The 19,158-nt window shown below is 37.7% G+C and overlaps 1 protein-coding gene across 2 annotated transcripts in view; it reads right to left on the bottom strand.

The window, feature by feature from the left end:
* The window catches only part of prkcg (protein kinase C, gamma), a 29,558-nt gene extending 12,145 nt beyond the window's left edge, over positions 1–17,413 (bottom strand). The window contains exons 1-9 of one of the 2 annotated variants that reach the window (XM_055209777.2): positions 16,004–17,413; positions 15,094–15,400; positions 13,209–13,240; positions 9,947–10,029; positions 8,333–8,444; positions 6,037–6,165; positions 4,557–4,713; positions 3,356–3,557; positions 2,422–2,592 (exon numbers count right to left, since the gene is read on the bottom strand). In XM_055209777.2, the coding sequence (XP_055065752.1) occupies positions 2,422–2,592; positions 3,356–3,557; positions 4,557–4,713; positions 6,037–6,165; positions 8,333–8,444; positions 9,947–10,029; positions 13,209–13,240; positions 15,094–15,323 (1,116 nt within the window). In that variant the 5' untranslated portion in view covers positions 15,324–15,400; positions 16,004–17,413. The remainder of the gene's footprint in view (positions 1–2,421; positions 2,593–3,355; positions 3,558–4,556; positions 4,714–6,036; positions 6,166–8,332; positions 8,445–9,946; positions 10,030–13,208; positions 13,241–15,093; positions 15,401–16,003) is intronic. The other variant, XM_055209775.2, reaches the window with a different exon arrangement.
* Positions 17,414–19,158: the final 1,745 nt, after the last annotated feature.

The raw sequence follows: 19,158 nt of genomic DNA, 5'->3' as shown, positions 1-19,158 counted from the left end.
TTAATCTGCACTATCCAATCACAGCACTGCCATTTAGTGCAAAGAAAAGCACAATTGAGTTTTAATTGCAACAAACCACCATCATTGTGATCAGTGTTTGAATTTCATCAGCTTATTTGCATTGTAGCCTCTTATGGAACGGCTGAAATTCCACAAGGGGGCGTATTTGTTCCTCAGACATTGCACAATAAACGTGACATCCGAATATATTCATTATAAATCGTGAATGAAAAGTGAGATTCGAACGAATGTCCGTTAGTGAACTAATTGTATACACTATTTATATCGTAATTCAGTCAGAAACGTCAAGATTGTGAGATAACCAAATCGTTTTGGATTAAAAGGCTTAGGTATTCCATTTCCTTGGACTTTTGGGGATTTATGAACAATTTGTTTTGGACAATTTCACCAAAGCGGATAAAGGGAAGATTTTGAAGGTAAGTAAATATCCTAAATTGGCGCCGCCCGGTTCAGGTAACTAATAACTAGATTACAGCTTTATGACTGCTATAAATCATATTATGCTTTGTGTGTGCGCATATGGAATCACGAAAGTCTAAGCTTTACAACGATGTGCCGCATGACCGTATATTTACCGTAAGTTACAATGACGTAATGCAGCCTCATGTGCAAGGGAGGGGGTGTACCGTGTACGGCACAGTGTTCCTTATCAGGTTAAAGGACACACCCAAAACGGCACATTTTTGCACACACCTACAAAGTGGCAATTTTAACATGCTATAATAAATTATTTATATGGTATTTTGAGCTAAAACGTCACATATGTGCTCTGGGGACACCAAAGATTTATTTGACATCTTAAAAAAAGTCTTGTGCTATGGCCCCTTTAAGTACACTATGGAAGTGTACTACTTTTTCACCTGGGGACTGCAATTTTAAACCGAGATTATGCAGTTGACTTAGTTTTGCTTATTCGTCCTTCACATTCCTTTTAATGTTCAGGGTACATTTCATTTTGAAAGTCTGTCTTTCAGTACAAGATCATAAAGCTATTGAATATTTTGTATTGTTATAGTTAAAATACAGGTGATTGAACACGAGTAGCTTTTTGTATCGTAAAGATGAAGTAAAGATTGTTTTTAGAAACAAATATAAAAAAAAAATTATAAATACATTACATTAAAAACAGTGTTTCCCAGTCAGGGGGTCGGGGCCCACGAGGGCCTCAGTAGAGGGCCTCAAGATGACTTTAATATAGAGATGACTTTTATATATTTAAAGGTGCAGTGTGTAATATTTAGAAGGATCTCTTGACAGAAATGCATTTCCTAAGTTGTCTCCAACGATGACATGTTTTTCTGGGTGCGGCTACGTAGCTTCTTTATGCGTTTCAAAAGCAAGGGGTGAGCAGTTGACTGAGCCGTTGGTTGCAATTCACAACCTTACCACTAGATGCCGCTGAAATTTACACACTGCACCTTTAAAAAAAGCATTAAAATAAGCTAAAACAAGCAAAAATCAAGATGTTTCTTATTTATTTGGCCATAGCAGCGAATACATCTGTCTAGTCATTTCAAGTTCTATTTAATTTTATGTGGAAGTGAGTAGGGGGCTTCTAATATTGTTGTGGGCAACTAGGGGGCCTTGAAGTGAAAAAGGTTGGGAACCACTGATTTAAAAGATTATGTACCCTAATAAAATGTGTCGACATTCCTAAAAGACCTGACCTGATTTATTAAAAATTACTCTTTTCAGTTGCTCACACATGCAAGATATGACCAAACCCCTGTATGCAGGGTTGCCAAGTCTGCCGTTTTCCTGTGGAATTGGGATACTGTTAACCTAACTGTTATACCAGTGGTTCTTAAACTTTATCAACGTGCGGCCCCCCTGTGTACGATGCATCCTTTCGTGCCCCCCCCAAAGAAAATGTATGACATAAAACATTCCAAAACTTAAAACAAGAATTAAACAAAACATATTAAATTATACAATGTTGTAGTGTTAGTTAGTCTTATTTTTCTATCGTTTAATTACACAGAATTTATTATAAATTCATGTTTTTTTAAATTAAACCCCTCCGTGGGGTCACGGCCCTCAGTTTGAGAACCACTGTGTTACACGACCTTATAATGTGATATTTAGACCCCGGAATGAGAATATTGGCAGATGTGTCCTTCCCAAAAAACACAGTGTATACCCCCATATTCAGGTTTTTACTGGAGAACTCCCCTCGAAACTGAATTGGGCTGGTTTTGAGTAGCAACTGGGCAGATTTGGCTGTGAAAACCTGGCAACCCTGCCTGTTTGTGGACAATGGACAGATATACAGTTTAAACAAAAATATTTTTTTAAACAAATATTTGTGTATTTTCAGTAAACCTAAATGAAAATGACTTAACTTTAAACATACTATTCATGTGTTCTGTGCATGCATTACTGTATATTCTTACAGTATACCTTGCCAAAACTTCCTTTGCCCAGAACCATGAGGAAGTTGAAATCATGCAGTCCGATTCGACCTTGGCCTTTAGGAGCCTGGCTCAAAGCAGACGTGGTCACAGCAGTCACAGGTCCCATCAAGGAGGCAGTAACGGGAGGAATAGAGGGATCAATAACTTCTTGTGGCACCTGCAGAGAGAGAGAGAGAGAGAGAGAGAGAGAGAGAGAGAGAGAATCATAAGTCTGAATTAACCTATACTGCCCTCCTGTGGCAGTGTTTTAAAAGTAGCATAATACCTGTACTCATTAAAAAAAAGGCTTGGAGTAGAGCAGGGGTCCTGGAGGGCCACTGTCCTGCAGAGTTTAGTTCCAACCAATCAAACACACCTGCATTTCATTTCCAAGTAATTCTCAAGACTTTAATTTGATTTTTCAGGTGTGTTTAATTAGTCTTTGAACTAAACTCTGCAGGACAGTTGCCCTCCAAAACCATGATTTCGCACCCCTGGAGTAAAGTATGCAGGGTGCTAGCATGTGTTTCTGTCATTGAAGTCATGCTTCTATACTGTAGCTGTACATGTGCATTTATCCGTAAGCCTGAGGTGTGAGCCGGTGGCATTCTTCAGCATCTTTTCTTAAATATTGCATGTGCCACTTGTCGTTTACTTGACACTTTTATCTGAAGTGACTTACGGCACATCTATTACAGGTACAATCTCCCTGGAGCAACCCCCGGTTAAGTGCCCTGCTCAAGGGTAGAATATAGTTTATAGATTGACACGTATGCAGTTTGTGACTTTACGGATAATAGCTCAGATCTATCAACACTAGCCAAAACAGTAATAAAGAAGTAATGATGTGAGAGTAATAAAAATCCAATTTTCATAAGTAGATGGGAATTAGCAGAATGAAGTGTAATAAATGTAAATACAGAGGTGATGAGAGAGTCTACCTGCAGGTCTGGGTCAGGAACAGGGATGTTATAATACTCTCCCTCATCCTGATTGAGAAGTTTAAACCAGCCGCTGACAGAACGTCGAAATATTTCACTAACGCCAAATGACAGGGCGCCCATGAAGTCATTCCGTGAGGTACGATCCCAGTCCCAGACCTCTACAGACAAACGTCTGTCCCACTGCCTCCCGCGCACTGAACTACAGACGCACATTAAGAAAAAAACACATTAAGGGGATAGTTCACTTAAAAATTGAGTCATCATTTCCTCATCCTCATGTTGTTCTAAACCTGTATGAATTTGTTTTTTTTCTGATGAATACAAAAGAAGATATTTTGAGAAATGATGGTAAACACACAGCAGTAAATGACCATTGACTTCCATAGTAGAAAACAAATATTTTGGAAGTATTGTGATAAATGATAAAGAAAATATTTTGATAAATGATGGTAAGCACACAGTTGAAGTTACCCATTGAATTCCATCATATTTTTTTATTCCTACTATGGAAGTAAATGGTCACTCACTGCTGTGTGTTTACCAACATTTCTCAAAATATCTTCTTTTGTGTTCATCAGAAAAAAAAGAAATTCATACAGATTTAGAACAACATTAGGATGAGTAAATGATGACAGAATTTTCATTTTAAAGTGAACTATCCCTTTAAAGGGGACATTTTTACAAGACATTTTTAAGATGTAAAATAAATCGGTGGTGTCCCTAGAGTACATATGTGAAGTTTTAGTTCAAAATACCATATAGATAATTTATTATAGCATGTTAAAATTGGCACTTTGTAGGTGTAAGTAAAATTGTGCCATTTTTGGGTGTATCCTTTAAAATGCAAATGATTCTGCATTAAATGGCACTGCCGTGGTTGGATAGTGCAGATTAAGAGGCAGTATTATCCCCTTCTGACGTCACAAGGGGAGCCAAATTTCAATATCTGATTTTTCACATGCTTGCAGAGAATGGTTTACCAAAACTAAGTTACTGGGTTGATCTTTTTCACATTTTTTAGGTTGACAGAAGCACAATCCACACTGTAACAATGTCATTTATACAGGGATGCACCCCTCATTTTCTCCATGTAATGCATAAATCTAGATATATTTATTTATAGTACTGTACAAAAATGAACAGCATACAGTAAATCTAACACACACACACAGTACAGAACGAAGACATAAACACTCACAAAGTAAAGCTCTCGTTCCAGATAGGGTTGAGTGTAGAACGGATGGTTTTGGTTTTCTGTTTGCTCTGGCTCTTTGGGTCAGGGATGAGTTTGAGCTTCACGTAAGGGTCAGACAGGCCATTAGGGTCCATTGGAATCAGATTATGTGCTTCATGTACTAAAACATAAATATTGAGAATGAAGTATGCGTGTGTTTAATTTGGATGTAGAAGAAAAAAGCTGCTATGCATCGGATAAAATAACAGCTTGCAGAGGTGTTGACATGCACTGAGGTTAATTAGATACGGTGCATACTTTGCAGTATGTGGTAAGTTGTATAGCAGACCGTATGAAAGTATTTTATTTTTAGATCATGTGATTGGAAAAATGTGAACATCACATCAGAATCACCTTTATTGCCAAGTACTGTGTGCTTACATACTGTACAAGGAATTTGTCTTGGTGACAAAAATGACTATAATAACTAATACACTGTCAAAAATAAACTCAATAAAAAAAGGTCTTAATGTGTACCATTTAGGTACAAATATATATCTTTGAACTACCGATATGTACCTTTGAAGTACTAATATGCACTCTTTGGGTACCTTTTGAAAGGGTACTGTCCCAGTGACTTTTTTTACCTTTATTTCTGAGAGTGTACAATAAATAAAGGTATTATAATAAAATACAAATATCAAGAGAAAAGGGGCATTAACTGTACATTAGTGTAGGATGTATAAAAAAGACCCATACTGATGAGGTAGTTCAATGCATTTTGACAATATGAGTAGTGTGCATACGTGGGATTTCTTTTTGTGATGAAAGTTAAAGTGAGGAAGCATCTGAGCAAAGTGTCCCTTGCTCAAGAGCACATCATGCGCTACCTGCCATCCATAAGAATTGAACTGGCAACCTTTGGATTATTAGCACCATGCTGTAACCAACTGATCAGGTCCAAGGGATCACATACACTACATTAATATTTTACCAGTAAAATAGGGTGTAAATTTGATCTTTTATTGAAACCTAGCATTTAGACATCTAGCTAACACGTATAAAAGCCACAAAAGACTCGTTTTGATTTAACAGGATTTTTAAATGAACTCATGAGACCTGCAGCTGGTTCTCATTAAAACAACAGCAGTGCATTTTAAGCGTTCACGTTCTCTGTACAGCATTAGTAGTCTTCTCACTCCTCATTAATCTCTCTATGGTGGGGCTGATCTGAGGGCCACATGCTCCGTTCAGTTGACACAATGCAGCTAATGCATTGTAATACAGCAGCTTGTGTGTTTATAATTAGCCTTATCCTCATGAACCGACGATGCTGTATACAAACATTTCCCTCTGCTGGAGGGAAACTTAACTGTGCTGGGCAGCTTCCTTAAACAGCAAATTTATCTTCCTCTCTCAGTAAGAGAAAGGAACAGATTGTTCTTCAGGGTATATGAACAGAAAAAAAGTGTTCAACAGATTTCAGACCTGCTGATATGCTCACCTGTAACAAATAAATCCTCTTTCTCTCCACGCACGGTCAGACGAATGCGTCCCCTTTTTTCGGTGTGGTCCTGTCCGCAGAGGCTGGGGACGCTGCTCTCACAGCGCTTGTGTACGTTCTTGTCGCAACCTCAAAAGTGGATAGATAAAAAAGATATAAACTTTAAGTTCTGTGCCTGTCCAAAAGAGATTAATGTTACAGTAACGGCGTTGTTCCTCGTGTCATATGAAACATGAGCTGTCAGCCATCACATTTTGCTTTATTATGTTATGGGAGGGTAGCATGTCGGGCTAATTATATTAAATGATATGGTTGTTATGACATGGATTAAAGGGAATTAATTCAATCTCTCATTCAGCATTAGACATCTATTAAAAGCCTGACATAAAACATCACCAGTCTACACGGATACCAATACATATAATTGTGTTGATTTATAAAAGCCATCGTGATGATTATGGCATGTAGATTAAAGGAAAACACCACGTTTTTCAATATTTTACTATGTTCTTATACCCCAACTTAGATGAATTAATACATCCCTATCTTTTTTCAATTTGTGCACTTTTAATCTTTGTACAGCGCTTTGTGAATGTGTTAGCATTTAGCCTATCCCCATTCATTCCTATGGCTCCAAACAAAAGTTTAATTTTGTGCCACCATACTTACTTGTGTTACTACTCATGTGACAGTCTTTAAATAGGGAAAACATGGAAGTGTTTGGTGGCTTCTAAATTCATCCCTGTTTGGAGCCATAGGAATGAATGGGGCTAGGCTTAATGCTAACACATTCACAAAGCGCTGAACAAAGATTAAAAGTGCACGCATTGAAAAAAGATAGGTATGTATTAATTAAGTTGAGGTAAGAACATAGTTAAATATTGAAAAATGGTGGTGTTTTCCTTTAAGCTTAAAGGTGGGGTGCATGATTTTTGAAAAACACTTCAGAAAAGGGAGTCGGGCTGAGTACCAAAACACACTTGTAGCCAATCAGCAGTAAGGGGCATGTCTACTAACCAACATTTTTGCATGGGTTGCATATGTGTGGAGCACATCTATCAAAAGAAGGTGTTTGTTTAGGTGATTTCAAATGTCAACATTGGCTTTCAGAGATCATGCACCCCGCATTTAACGGTTTAGATTTAGATGTATGAATTAATATTGTAGGGGTATCAATAAGATGTTGATACCCATCTATTTGAACTGTATGAACCTCAGGTCGTATACCCAAAGAAATATTAAATTAGTTAAAGGATTAGTCCATTTTCTTAAAAAAAAAAAACCCAGATAATTTACTCACCACCACGTCATCCAAAATGTTGATGTCTTTCTTTGTTCAGTCGAGAAGAAATTATGTTTTTTGAGGAAAACATTCCAGGATTTTTCTCATTTTAATGGAATTTAATGGACTCCAACATGTAACAGTTTTAATAATGAAGTTGAAAATTGCCGTTTCAAAGTACTTTTTGATAAGAAATGAAAAGAAATATGCACTTTTAAACCACAACTTCTCATCTATCTCCAGTCCTGTGATGCGCAAGCGCGACCTCACGCAATACGTCATCACGTCAAGAGGTCACGAACGACATATGCGAAACTACACCCCAGTGTTTACCAGTGTGGAGAAAGAGGACCGTTCTGACATTGTTGTATGTGGAATGATACTAATTAATCTCAGTTTATTGTTTAGAATGGTCTGCAAATGTGCGTTTCATATACAGTATGTAACACGTGACCTTTCAACATCATTACGCAATTACGTGAGGTCGCGCTGGCGCGTCACACAGCCAGAGGAAGAAGAGAAGTTGTGGTTTAAAAGTGCTTTTTTTTCTTGTCATAAATGACAATCTTTTCACTTGATAAGACCCTTATGCCTCATTTGAGGGTCCTTTGAAACTGCAATTTTAAACTGCATTAAAACTGTTAAGTGTTGGGGTCCATTAAAGTCCATTAAAATGAGAAAAATCCTGGAATGTTTTCCTCAAAAAACAAAATTTCTTCTCGACTGAACAAAGAAAGACATCAACATTTTGGATGACATGGTGGTGAGTAAATTATCTGGATTTTTTAAAGAAAAATTGTGTCAGGGGGGGGCCAGTTTTATACATTTAATTTATGAAATACATTAATTTATCAAAAATTGTTTAATGAAAGTTTGAGATAGTTTCATGTCATGAATTTTGGATGCATGTACTAGAATAGGGAAGATGAAGGGATGCCAAAATATTTGTCACAGCCGTGAAGTTTAAATATCTTTGCATTGTGATTGAATTGTATTAGAAGTAAATAGACTCACTGCTACATTTCATGCCCTGATGTATGAGACCGTAGAGCAGAGACCCACAGTGATCACAAAAGGTGGGACTGGAGTATGTATGTACCTTAAATTTGTGTTTACTCTTGAGATCCTGTAGAGACAAAACGAGATGGTGTGCTAGTTTAATTATTTAATCACTTAGTCTACTAGCAATAGCACTTTGATGAGATTTCATATTTAACACCGAGAGCCACAAGTGTCCAATTCTCTGAAAAGGCTGGGCAGGAGAAAAAGAGAATGAGATTGAAATTATGTGTCTGATTTTGCTCTATAAATAGAACGATTTGATTTTATGCACAGACGGACCAAGCACACGCACAAATAATAAACACACACAAACTCTGCTTGCCTCTGGCGCTCTCTTTCTCTGTCTCTCTCTCTCAAGGTCCAGAGAAATGCTTCATTTTAAAAGTGACTTTTTCACTTGGAGCCAATTAGCTCAGGCTATTTTGAGGATGAATGGTGGATGAATATTCGAGTTCAGCTCAGCTGTGAAAACCGAATCCTCCTAAATGCCTAAACCCTCGTTCGCTCACTCTTTCTCACTTTTACCTCTCTCTCTTTCCATGCTGGCTGCTCCTTTTCTTCATCCTCTGACAATCTCCCTTCCCACTTTTTTCTCTCTGTCTCTCACACGAGCATCACTGTCCAGCGTTCCTTTCAGCCTTGTCACACATGAGCGGCTGTGCACAATATTTCCTCCTTTACCTCATTTTACATCCATTTCACTTTTTACATTACATTTTGCTCAAGAAACCGGTACGAAAAATGAGAAACAGTGAAAAATAGATGGTGTGTGTTACAACAGAGACCATTTTCCCCTTTCACACTTATTCTTTACACTCATTCTCTACTACGGGACTGTCAGCAGCAGAGTAACACCATCACATCACTTTCCCTGCATGTTTTATCAGAGCATAAATAACAGTGTGTATGTGTGTGTGTGAGAGAGAGAGAGAGAGAGAGAGAGAGAGAGAGAGAGAGAGAATGCAATTATCTTCCTACATAAGGTTTTTATTTTAAAAAGGGAGGAAATGCAAGACAAAGCAATAAAAGGACAGTCTGGGAAAGGAAATGATGCCTGGTGACTATAAGATCTACTTCTGTGTGGCTTACTCAGACAAAAAAAATAAATTGCATGCCATGCAAAAATGAAGAACATAAGAATGGATAATGGAAGATACAGAAGATTGTAAGTGAAAAGTATTGATCATAGCAGAGAATAAAGCATGAGACGTGATAATCAATATACAGGGGAAAGTAAAATAAGGAAATGTTAAAGGGAGAAGAATAAATGTTTATGCCTAGTAGTAAGAGTGAAAAATGGTCAGTAAATTGTCCCAAGCTTTTACTTGGATTGTACACTTTAAAAAAGGCACATACAGATATTTACATATTTGGTAGCAATACCTTTGAGCTATGAGTATGCACTCTTGAGCAACAATTTGTACCTTTGAGATAATAATTTTAATACTCTTTTGAAAAGGTACTGCCCATGTGACAGCCACGGACCATTTTTTGTCATTTCCTTCTGACAGTGTAGAATCACATTATAGACATACAAAGACACTTGTGTGCACATATTGTACGTACCTCTGCTTTAGGTGCAGTAACGGCCCCAGGACAAGTAAAAGTGACAAACTCATGACAGCGTTTGTGCACCACAAAACTGCAGACTAAGAAAAACACAAACCAGTTTGTTCAAGTGATTGTTATCTTACACAAAAAGCATTTCACATTACAAGGGTAAGACTTTGGAATAGTTTTCTCTTAGTTAAAGGAACTGTATGTAGCATTGAACTTGGTACCGCAGTCTAAATTCAAAATATTGGAGATGTTTCCCTGCCTACCCTCTCAGGTTGCCTGACACGTGATAATGGAAAGCATAAGGTCATCTGCTCATTTTATGTTTGCAATGTTTTTGTTGTCTGCAAATGATAAACCAGCTCATGTGGATTTTAACAACTCATTCGGTGGTTCATTTTGGACGTTGCGTCCACCGGAGGTCACATTTATGGACCATTGCGGTCTCATTTAGGCAACCGTGATAACTGGCAACCAAGCTGTCGAAATACACTATTAAGGAAAATTGGCATTGGGCAGGATCTCACGGACCAAAGCAAAAACAGACATTTCACTGAATGTGCATTTCAAAAAGAGAATAATTGGCTACAGCAGTGTTTTTCAGAGAAACAGATATGGAAAATGAATATGTTATATCTACAATTATATTATAGTATTTGTTTTATTTAGTACAGTCATATAAAACCTACATACAGCTCCTTTAAGGGTTTAAAAAGCAATATTAGCATGATTTCAAATTTACAAATGCATGACAATTAATTGACTAAGCCGTTGGTTGCAATTCGCAACCTCACCACTAGATGTCGCTAAAATTTACACACTGCACCTTTAAGTAAAATAAATACAGTAGTGTAAAAATGCAAAATCGGCAAAGATACCTTGATGCCTTGCACTAGCTTTTAATAATAACATTTTTTGATATTTTTGGAATTTTAGTGTTGCCTACGTTGCATTTTTACACTATCGGTTTTTCAGATTAATGTGCGTGCTTTTGCCTGCTTTTTTAGGTAAAATAAATATAAAACTATTTAACCATAATATGTCACCCAGTAAAAAAACAGCTGTTGTGATTTACATAAAATAAAAATAAAAAAATTCTAAGAACATTCTTTGAAAATATAATCTTGATATCTTTAATAACAAATGTTATTTTGTCATAATGCAGAGCTTAATAGACTATTAATAAATGCGACTTTTCTTATAAATAGTGTTAAATAGTGTATGAAATATGTATGTATCTGTAAGCCTAATATACTGTATATCTGAAATATAAAGAAATAGAGATGTTGGAATTATAACACACAGATGTAAACCTTCACTCTAAAAAATATTGGGTTGTTTTTAACCCACGGCTGGGTAACTATAGGACAGAACACATTTCTGGGTTAAAATGACCCAAATAATGGGTTGTTTTAACCCAAACTGCTGGGTTATTGTTAATCAACCATGTTGAAACAACCCAACAGTTGGGTTAAAACAACCCATTATTTGGGTCATTTTAACCCAGAAATGTGTTCTGTCCTATAGTTACCCAGCCGTGGGTTAAAACAACCCAATATTTTTTAGAGTGTTAAAGTGTTTTGCTGAGGCAATCCAACTTTGATGATAGGTAAAATGAATCTCAGCATTGTGTCGTTCTTTTGACACCAACATAACAGGGAAACTGACATCAGTCAAGATAGTACAGTATGAAATACGAACTCAAAATACCCTGCAGCAATACAGCGTTTCCTTTACTTTAACTCACTATAATAGTCTGTTTTTGCTGCATCATGACAAAATTTCGAATTTAATATTTAAAGGGATAGTTCACCCAAAAATGAAAATAATGTAATTAATGACTCACCCTCATGTTGTTCCAAACTCGTAAGAACTCTGTTCACCTTTTAAAAACACAGTTTAAGATGTTTTATATTTAGTCAGAGAGCTTGTTGACCCTTCATTGAAAATCTAGGTATGATATACTGTCCATGTCCAAAAAGGTAATAGAAACATCGTCAAAGTAGTCCATGTGACATCAGCGGGTCAGTTAGAATGTGTTGAGGCATCGAAAATACATTTTGGTCCAAAAATAACAAAAATTACGACTTTATTCAGCATTGTCTTCTCTTCCGCATCTGTTGTGAGGTGCATGCGCGAGACTGAAGTCACGTGACTGCAGTGACGTGGACGACGTGTTATCCTCAGACAGGTTTGCGTTGGTTGAAGTTTTTTTTTCAAAGTTACAGCGTGCGTGTCCCTCAGACTGTAAGCGAAGCTCGGGTGCACAAAAAAACAGCTGGGGCGCACCAGATAACACGTCAGCCGCGTCGTACGCTTCACAAAAGACGCAGAAGAGAAGACAATGTTGAATGAAGTCGTAATTGTTGGACCAAAATGTATTTTCGATGCTTCAACACATTCTAACTGACCCACTGATGTCGCATGGACTGCTTTGATGATGTTTTTGTCACCGTTCTGGACATGGACAGTACACCGTAGCCTACATAGATTTTCAATGAAGGGTCAACAAACGCTTGGACTAAATATAAAGCATCTTAAACTGTGTTTTAAAGATGAACGGAGGTCTTACAAGTTTGGAACGACATGATGGTGAGTCATTGATGACTTTATTTTCATTTTTGGGTGAACTATCCCTTTAAAGGAACAGATGTAAGAAATGTATATCAATTAATCATAAAATGGCCCTGATATGTCACTAGACATTAAGAAATCATTTTCATTTCAAATATTTATATCACTCACAACAGTGGTCTGGCCAGGATATTGTCATTTAAAAAGTGGAGTTGCAGCCCTCAACTGATGTTTATGTTGTCATTTTGTGTATTGGACACCAGTAGTGTGATTGCAGTACCGGTTTAGGCACAAGTTTTGTGATTGCAATACCAGTTTTGGCCACAATCCTACATACTGTTCCTTTAAGTAAAATAAATAGTGTACAAATGCAAAGTCAGCAAAGGTACCTTGATGCCTTGCACTAGCTTTTAATAATAAACATTTTTTGATATTTTTGGAACTTTAGTGTTGCCTACTTTGCATTTTTACACCATTACGGTTTTTCAGATTAATGTGCGTGCTTTTGCCTGCTTTTTTAAGTAAAATAAATATAAATAATCATGTTTATTAAATAAAGTAAGTAATATGATTCACTATTTGACTGACAAAAAAAAGCATGGCATGATGCATGTTGTTATAAGGTCAAATTATATTTTTTATGTATTTCCCATCTCACTAACTGCCACAAACTACCACATTCATTCAAAGCCTTTACCTTGACACTGGAATCCTTGCTTTCCAATTCCCCTGTAAAACATCAATGACAAATCTCATCATATCTAATTACACAGCTATGATAGATTACATATTCGAGATTTGTGAAAAGAAGAAAATCACAGAGGGCAGGGGAAGACAGCAAATGCTGAGGCCGTGACAGATAAGGTAACATCAAGAAATCCTTATATGACAGGCCATTTAAGTGCCCTTCAGTACAATAATAACAGCTTTCTCGGCTTGTCGTCTCTTTGCTATGCAAAACACAACTTAGCATAAACCCCACAAGTGCTTTGACACCAAATACTTTAGATATGATCCGCTCTGAAATGCATTTGAGAGCATCTCTCTTTAAGAGTGTCCTTCAGAAAAGTCGAAGGGTTTGAAGAGATGTGATCAACATCAACATACTGTATACACACAAAAAAATGGGCGGGTAGAGAGATGGTGAATGAAAACTAAAATAAATACATTATAATTGCATTTATAAGAGCATTCATTTTCATTTATGGTATACACATGATAGATGTCTAGAAGCTTAAAAGTAAGACAATGGAAACAGGTGACTGTACAGCATACGTATACTTTTACGTTCTGATTTTATGCAACTGATTAAGGATTCATTCCCGTAAATTCACGCCCAGCATGTTATTACTTTTATACGTTTTCCACATAAACTACTTTACAATTCTTTGGAAAAAACCAATAAAGCTAAATGGAATGGATGTGAATTGATTTGAATAGACAGAATGAGAAACAGATGCATCTATCAGTAGCTATCCGAGTCGCTCTAATGAAGAGAAGCTATAGGAGTGAATGATCCACAGCCCATATGGCTGGCCGCAGTTGCATGCGGTTTCTGTGAAGCATGTGGTTAAATGGCAGCTCAAACAGAGGGGCTGCATAATTTAAAAAGCCCCTAAAGGCACGAGCTTTACACTGCATGCTGGAGACTGCGAGAGCAAGCACGGCTGTGTAACATGCATGCGAAACAGCGTTCCTCTTCCCCACCTGTGTGCATTTGTGTGTGTGTTGTTGACATTGTGTGCTCATTGTAAATGTTAACTTAGTCGTATCACAAAGCCATCTGGATTCATGCTTTGTGCAATGTAATGTGAATGTGTTCAATGTTTCATAAAAAAGATGCAGTCACAGTAAAGCTTCATTAGACAGTTGCAGGCTTAGAAGTTGACATGCGGTGAATATATGTTTTGTAAAAAGCAAAAAATTTAGTTTGGGTGCTAATAAATACCTAGTGGTGTTGTATTGCATACACAATACTGTAACTAATTTGCATTAGCGGTGCAAAAGGCCATGGGTTTGATCCTCAGGGAAAACACAAACTGATTAAATCTGTATCTTGTAATGCATTGAGAGTGAGTTGCGCACCTAAATCATCTAGTTTTAAAGGTGCAGTGTGTAACTTTTATAAGGATCTTTCGACAGAAATGCAATATAAAATGAATAACTATATTTTCCGTGGTGTATAAAAACCGTTATGTTTTTATTGCCTTAGAAGAGACGTTTTTATCTACATACACCGGGGGTCCCCTTAACAAGGAAGTCGCCATTTTGTGCCGCCATGTTTCTACAGAAGCCCTTAACAGACTTCAACTTTTTTTACTAAGTTGTCTCCGAAGATGTCATGTTTGTCTGGTGGTGGCTACCGTAGCTTCTCTATGGGTTTGGTGAACGGTGGACTGAAACGTTGGTTGAAATTCGTAACCTCACCACTAGTTGCCACTAAAATTTACACACTGCACCTTTAAAAATCCTATAAATACAAAAAATCCATTAAAGTGTACAGGTTAAAGCAACAGCACAACATGTTAAGAGGACAGTTAGGTTACTGATGTGGCAACCACTGAAGTAAACATGTGCAGTACCAGATAAAGTCTGTGCAATGACTGCAGAAAGTGGGCTGCTTGAAGAACCGGGCAGTGAACTGGTGGTCCTTCACTTCGATGACCCTCTTGTGTTTGAGTGCTCCCTTCCTCTGGAAGACTGGGAGTCTGGGCGGAGGAGAAAGAGGAGAGGGGAGGGGGGAGGAGGTGGGAGATGGGGAGGACAGGGCCAGTGGAGAGAGCGATGGAGATGGAGAGACTGGTGTAGACATCCTACCAGCTGAAGAGAGCAGGGCACAGCAAAAAACAGGGATATATATAAAGGGAGTGAAAAAATAGATTAAAAAGCCTGATTAAACACAGACCAAGCACAGGGCGATGAGATGTGGAGCACAGTGGTGATGTTGAGGAAATGAAAAGAAGAGATTCCCAGGAGAAGGGTACGAAACAGAGAGAAAAGAGGTTAATACACAGCCTAAGAGAAACTTCCATAGGGACTTTAAAACACAGTGATTAGTATAGAAACAAACAAACAAACACACACACGGGCACACATACTATATAAATCTATGTCTATTTATCTGTCTGAATGTGTTTATGCCTGTCTGTTTTCTCACATATAAACACTCCCTATAAGAATATCTGTGACTGTAGTTCTGCTGATTTGAGATCAGTCAAAAGTAGAGTGCTTTGGTTTAGCTTTTATTCAGGTTAATAAAAGAAAGCATTAATATGAAATAAATGATGAGACACAAGCAACAAATCAAACAATAGGAGATGCTAAATACAGTACTGAAAAAAAATGATAGTCACATTAATTAAAAATGAGATCAACACTTCCAAGGAGAAGCAACAAAGCACAAATAATTTAGGACACTCCCTAAAGATAAAGACTGGATTGATTAAAAATACAAGCAAGAATGAAAGAAAGAAAAACACAAATAAGATTTACCTGTGTATGTGACAGTATGGTAGAGATATGAGTATGGCGAGTTACTCCTCTTCCTCACCTGTCGCCTCCTCTCACTTCTTCAAGTCTCTTGTTATTCGATACAATCAATCCTTAACTTGTGAAAAGTAGAAAATCAACCTCACAGAACACCTGCAATAAAAAAAATCCAAGCCCAAAAAAAACCAAAGAGTTAAAGGATGATACAGCGGCTTTCCAAGAAAACCGAGAAGATGCAGGACGAAGTGACTGGACGTATATTCCTTCATCCAATAGAGGGGGTTGAGGAAAAGAGGCGATTTTCACTTTCCAAGATTGATTCTGTTTTTACCAACAAAAAGAGGATGAGTTAAAGTGTGATAGAGAGAGAGAGAGAGAGAGAGAGCGTGAGAGAGGAGGGAGTAGTTCAGGAGAAATAAGCAGCAATTCATTTTTGAAATCTGGGTTACCCCTCTCTAGAGATTGAGAGAGACAGATGATGGGAGGGAAAGAGGACAGAAAAAGAGATACAGGCAGGAGAGGGAGATGCTGGCCACCAGCTTGCTCGTCATTGGTCATCTCTTCTGTTTCAGATGAGCATGTGGTCAAGATAAGATAAACTGATAAGTGATCAATAGTCAACTTTATTTTGTAACTCTTACAGTCTTGCTGTATTAAAGTTGTTTGACAGATGGATGGCTTGGCAGCAGATGCAGGAGTTGGAGGCCTGCACAAGATTCTGCTGAGGAACAGGAAGCTTAGTTTTCCTGAAAAGAGTATCAAAGACTCCCAATCAGGGGTACATGCACCCGAGGGATCACTTTACCAGCTTCCAGGAGATAACTTTAATTTTACCTTGTGAAAGCTATAAAACGGAAAAAAATACAACATTAAATAACAAAATCTGATTAATCTTCGTATCTGCATATTTTAGGGAAAGAGAGAAATTGCACATTCCACTGGAACGGACATCTCATGTTTTGTGGTTCAAACCAATTAAACACTGGAAAAATATAAAAACAGAGCTGAAATGATGTATTACATTATGTACTGTATAAACTAATGCTGTTTCATCATCATATTCTTGGCATTGATTGTTTATGTTTAAGTGTGCTCAGAATACACTGCATGATGTTTGCACTCCTATAAGATCATCACCATATCACACTGTGCGACATGGATGGTAGACTGTACGATGATAACACGGAAGCTTCGGCGGCTGCGTCAAACGTTAGCGCAACGTCACCATCATGCGCTAGTGGTAAACAAATACCAGTATGCAGGTCGTAGCAGCAAACACACTGTGCGGTGATCATGCTGAATTTCTGACACTGTCAGAAAACTATCGTAGGCTATCTTTGGATGCAAGGCCGGGAAAACGGCCGTCTTTGAACCTCTGCCACTGTACGATATATGACCACCAATGAAAAGCCACAATCACAGAAATCGTGATGATTGTTTCACGATGGCAATCTTGTGTATGGGACAGCCAGTAATCGTGCAGTGTATACCGGGCTTAAGGCTCTTGATGATGTGCCAGCCAATATGGCAGCCATTTACTGAAATCTTCTGTAACAGGCGTTCACATACTGACACATAACAGAGATGTACGCAGCTTCATGCAAAAGCAGCAGTTCAGATCTGCACTAAGCCTTAATTCATTGACTTCACAAGCAAGTCTAATAATGGGGGGTTAACCAGGATATAGCAACAAATATTTGGCCTTAAAGCATTAGATCACCCCAGAATGAAAATGTTGTCATTTTATACTATGTCGTTCCACACCTACAAGACTTTTGTTTATTTTTGGAAAACATATTGGGCTCTATCTTACACCCGGCGCAATGCAGCGCAATGCGCGACGCAAGTGTCTTTCGCTAGTTTCCACCCTAATTTTCACGTTTAGCGCCGCGTTGTTTAAATAGCAAATGCATTTGCGCCCCCTTTGCGCCCATGGGCGTTATGGTCTGAAAAACGAGGTGTGTTCAGGCGCATTGTTGGCGCGTTGCTATTTTGAGGCAACTAAAATAGACTACGCCATTGACCAACAAAAACCTGGTCTAAAGTCTAAAGTCAATGGCGCAATGTGTTTTATGTTATTTAAAGAGCGCATTAGTAATAATATGCGCCTATAAACGGGAGGGCAACGCGGGTTTGCTTATCACAAAGTACATAAATGCGCAGCAGCACAAAAATGCTTTTAAATATGAAAGATTAAAGGATTGAATTTAAGAGATTATTATTGAGTCTCTTGGACATATTTATAAAGGAGGACTGATTATGAGACGTTAGAAGGCGCAAAGAGCTGCTTTACCTGCAGCCTGATAAGTAAATAAATGCTTTGCTTTAAACAAATGCGTCTGTTTTTAAATGTTTTTTTTAATGCTACCTCACGGATTTATTGTATATGATGACTCTGTACCTGTGGATATGGCGAGATGAGAAACATTTGTAAGTAATGCTTAAAAAAACTCTTTGCTAAAAAAACCGCTGTCCAAAGTGCTGAAACGTGAGGAGAGCCGTTTGTAATTTCTTTATCTCCTGTTTGTTACAAATAAAGTATTTTTAGAGTACAAACCTTATCTTACATACTTGTAAATTATTTTTTGATGATATTGGATAGCCATACATTTAAAGCAATTACAAGCCTGATTTTTACTTCCATGACTAAAAGAAAACGGGTTTTAAAGGTTTTAATAAAAAAATAACAATTTCAATACAAGTGAAAAACAACACAATTATTTAACATTAATCTTAAACTGGGGATCTTCTACCTCCGCTTAGTTTTTCAGTTTACAAAGTCCGTCATCTAAATAGGGATTAGACATAGCGCCAGCGCAACTTGCTTTTAAAGGGAATGAGAGCTGTGACTCTCATTGGTTTACTGCACGTTACGCCCAAAATACTCCCATTACAATAGGACCTACCCTTTTCGACCATGCGCTGGCGCAAAAACGATTTTTCCCGTCGTTAAATTAGCAAAAGTGGATTCGGACACGCCCATTTAGACGTTGCGCTGTGCGCGTTAGACAATGCGCTTAGATCGTTAAAATAGGGCCCATTATTTTGGTTACACTTTATTTTAAGGCATCACTGTTACATTGTAATTATATATTTAAGTACCAAGTATTAATCATCAACAACATGTACTTACTGTAGGGTTGGGGTTAGGAATAAGG

This window comes from Misgurnus anguillicaudatus, chromosome 10 (assembly GCF_027580225.2).
Source record: "Misgurnus anguillicaudatus chromosome 10, ASM2758022v2, whole genome shotgun sequence".
In the NCBI taxonomy this organism is placed as follows: Eukaryota; Metazoa; Chordata; class Actinopteri; order Cypriniformes; family Cobitidae; genus Misgurnus; species Misgurnus anguillicaudatus.
This window is presented reverse-complemented; position numbering and strand designations above follow the sequence as displayed.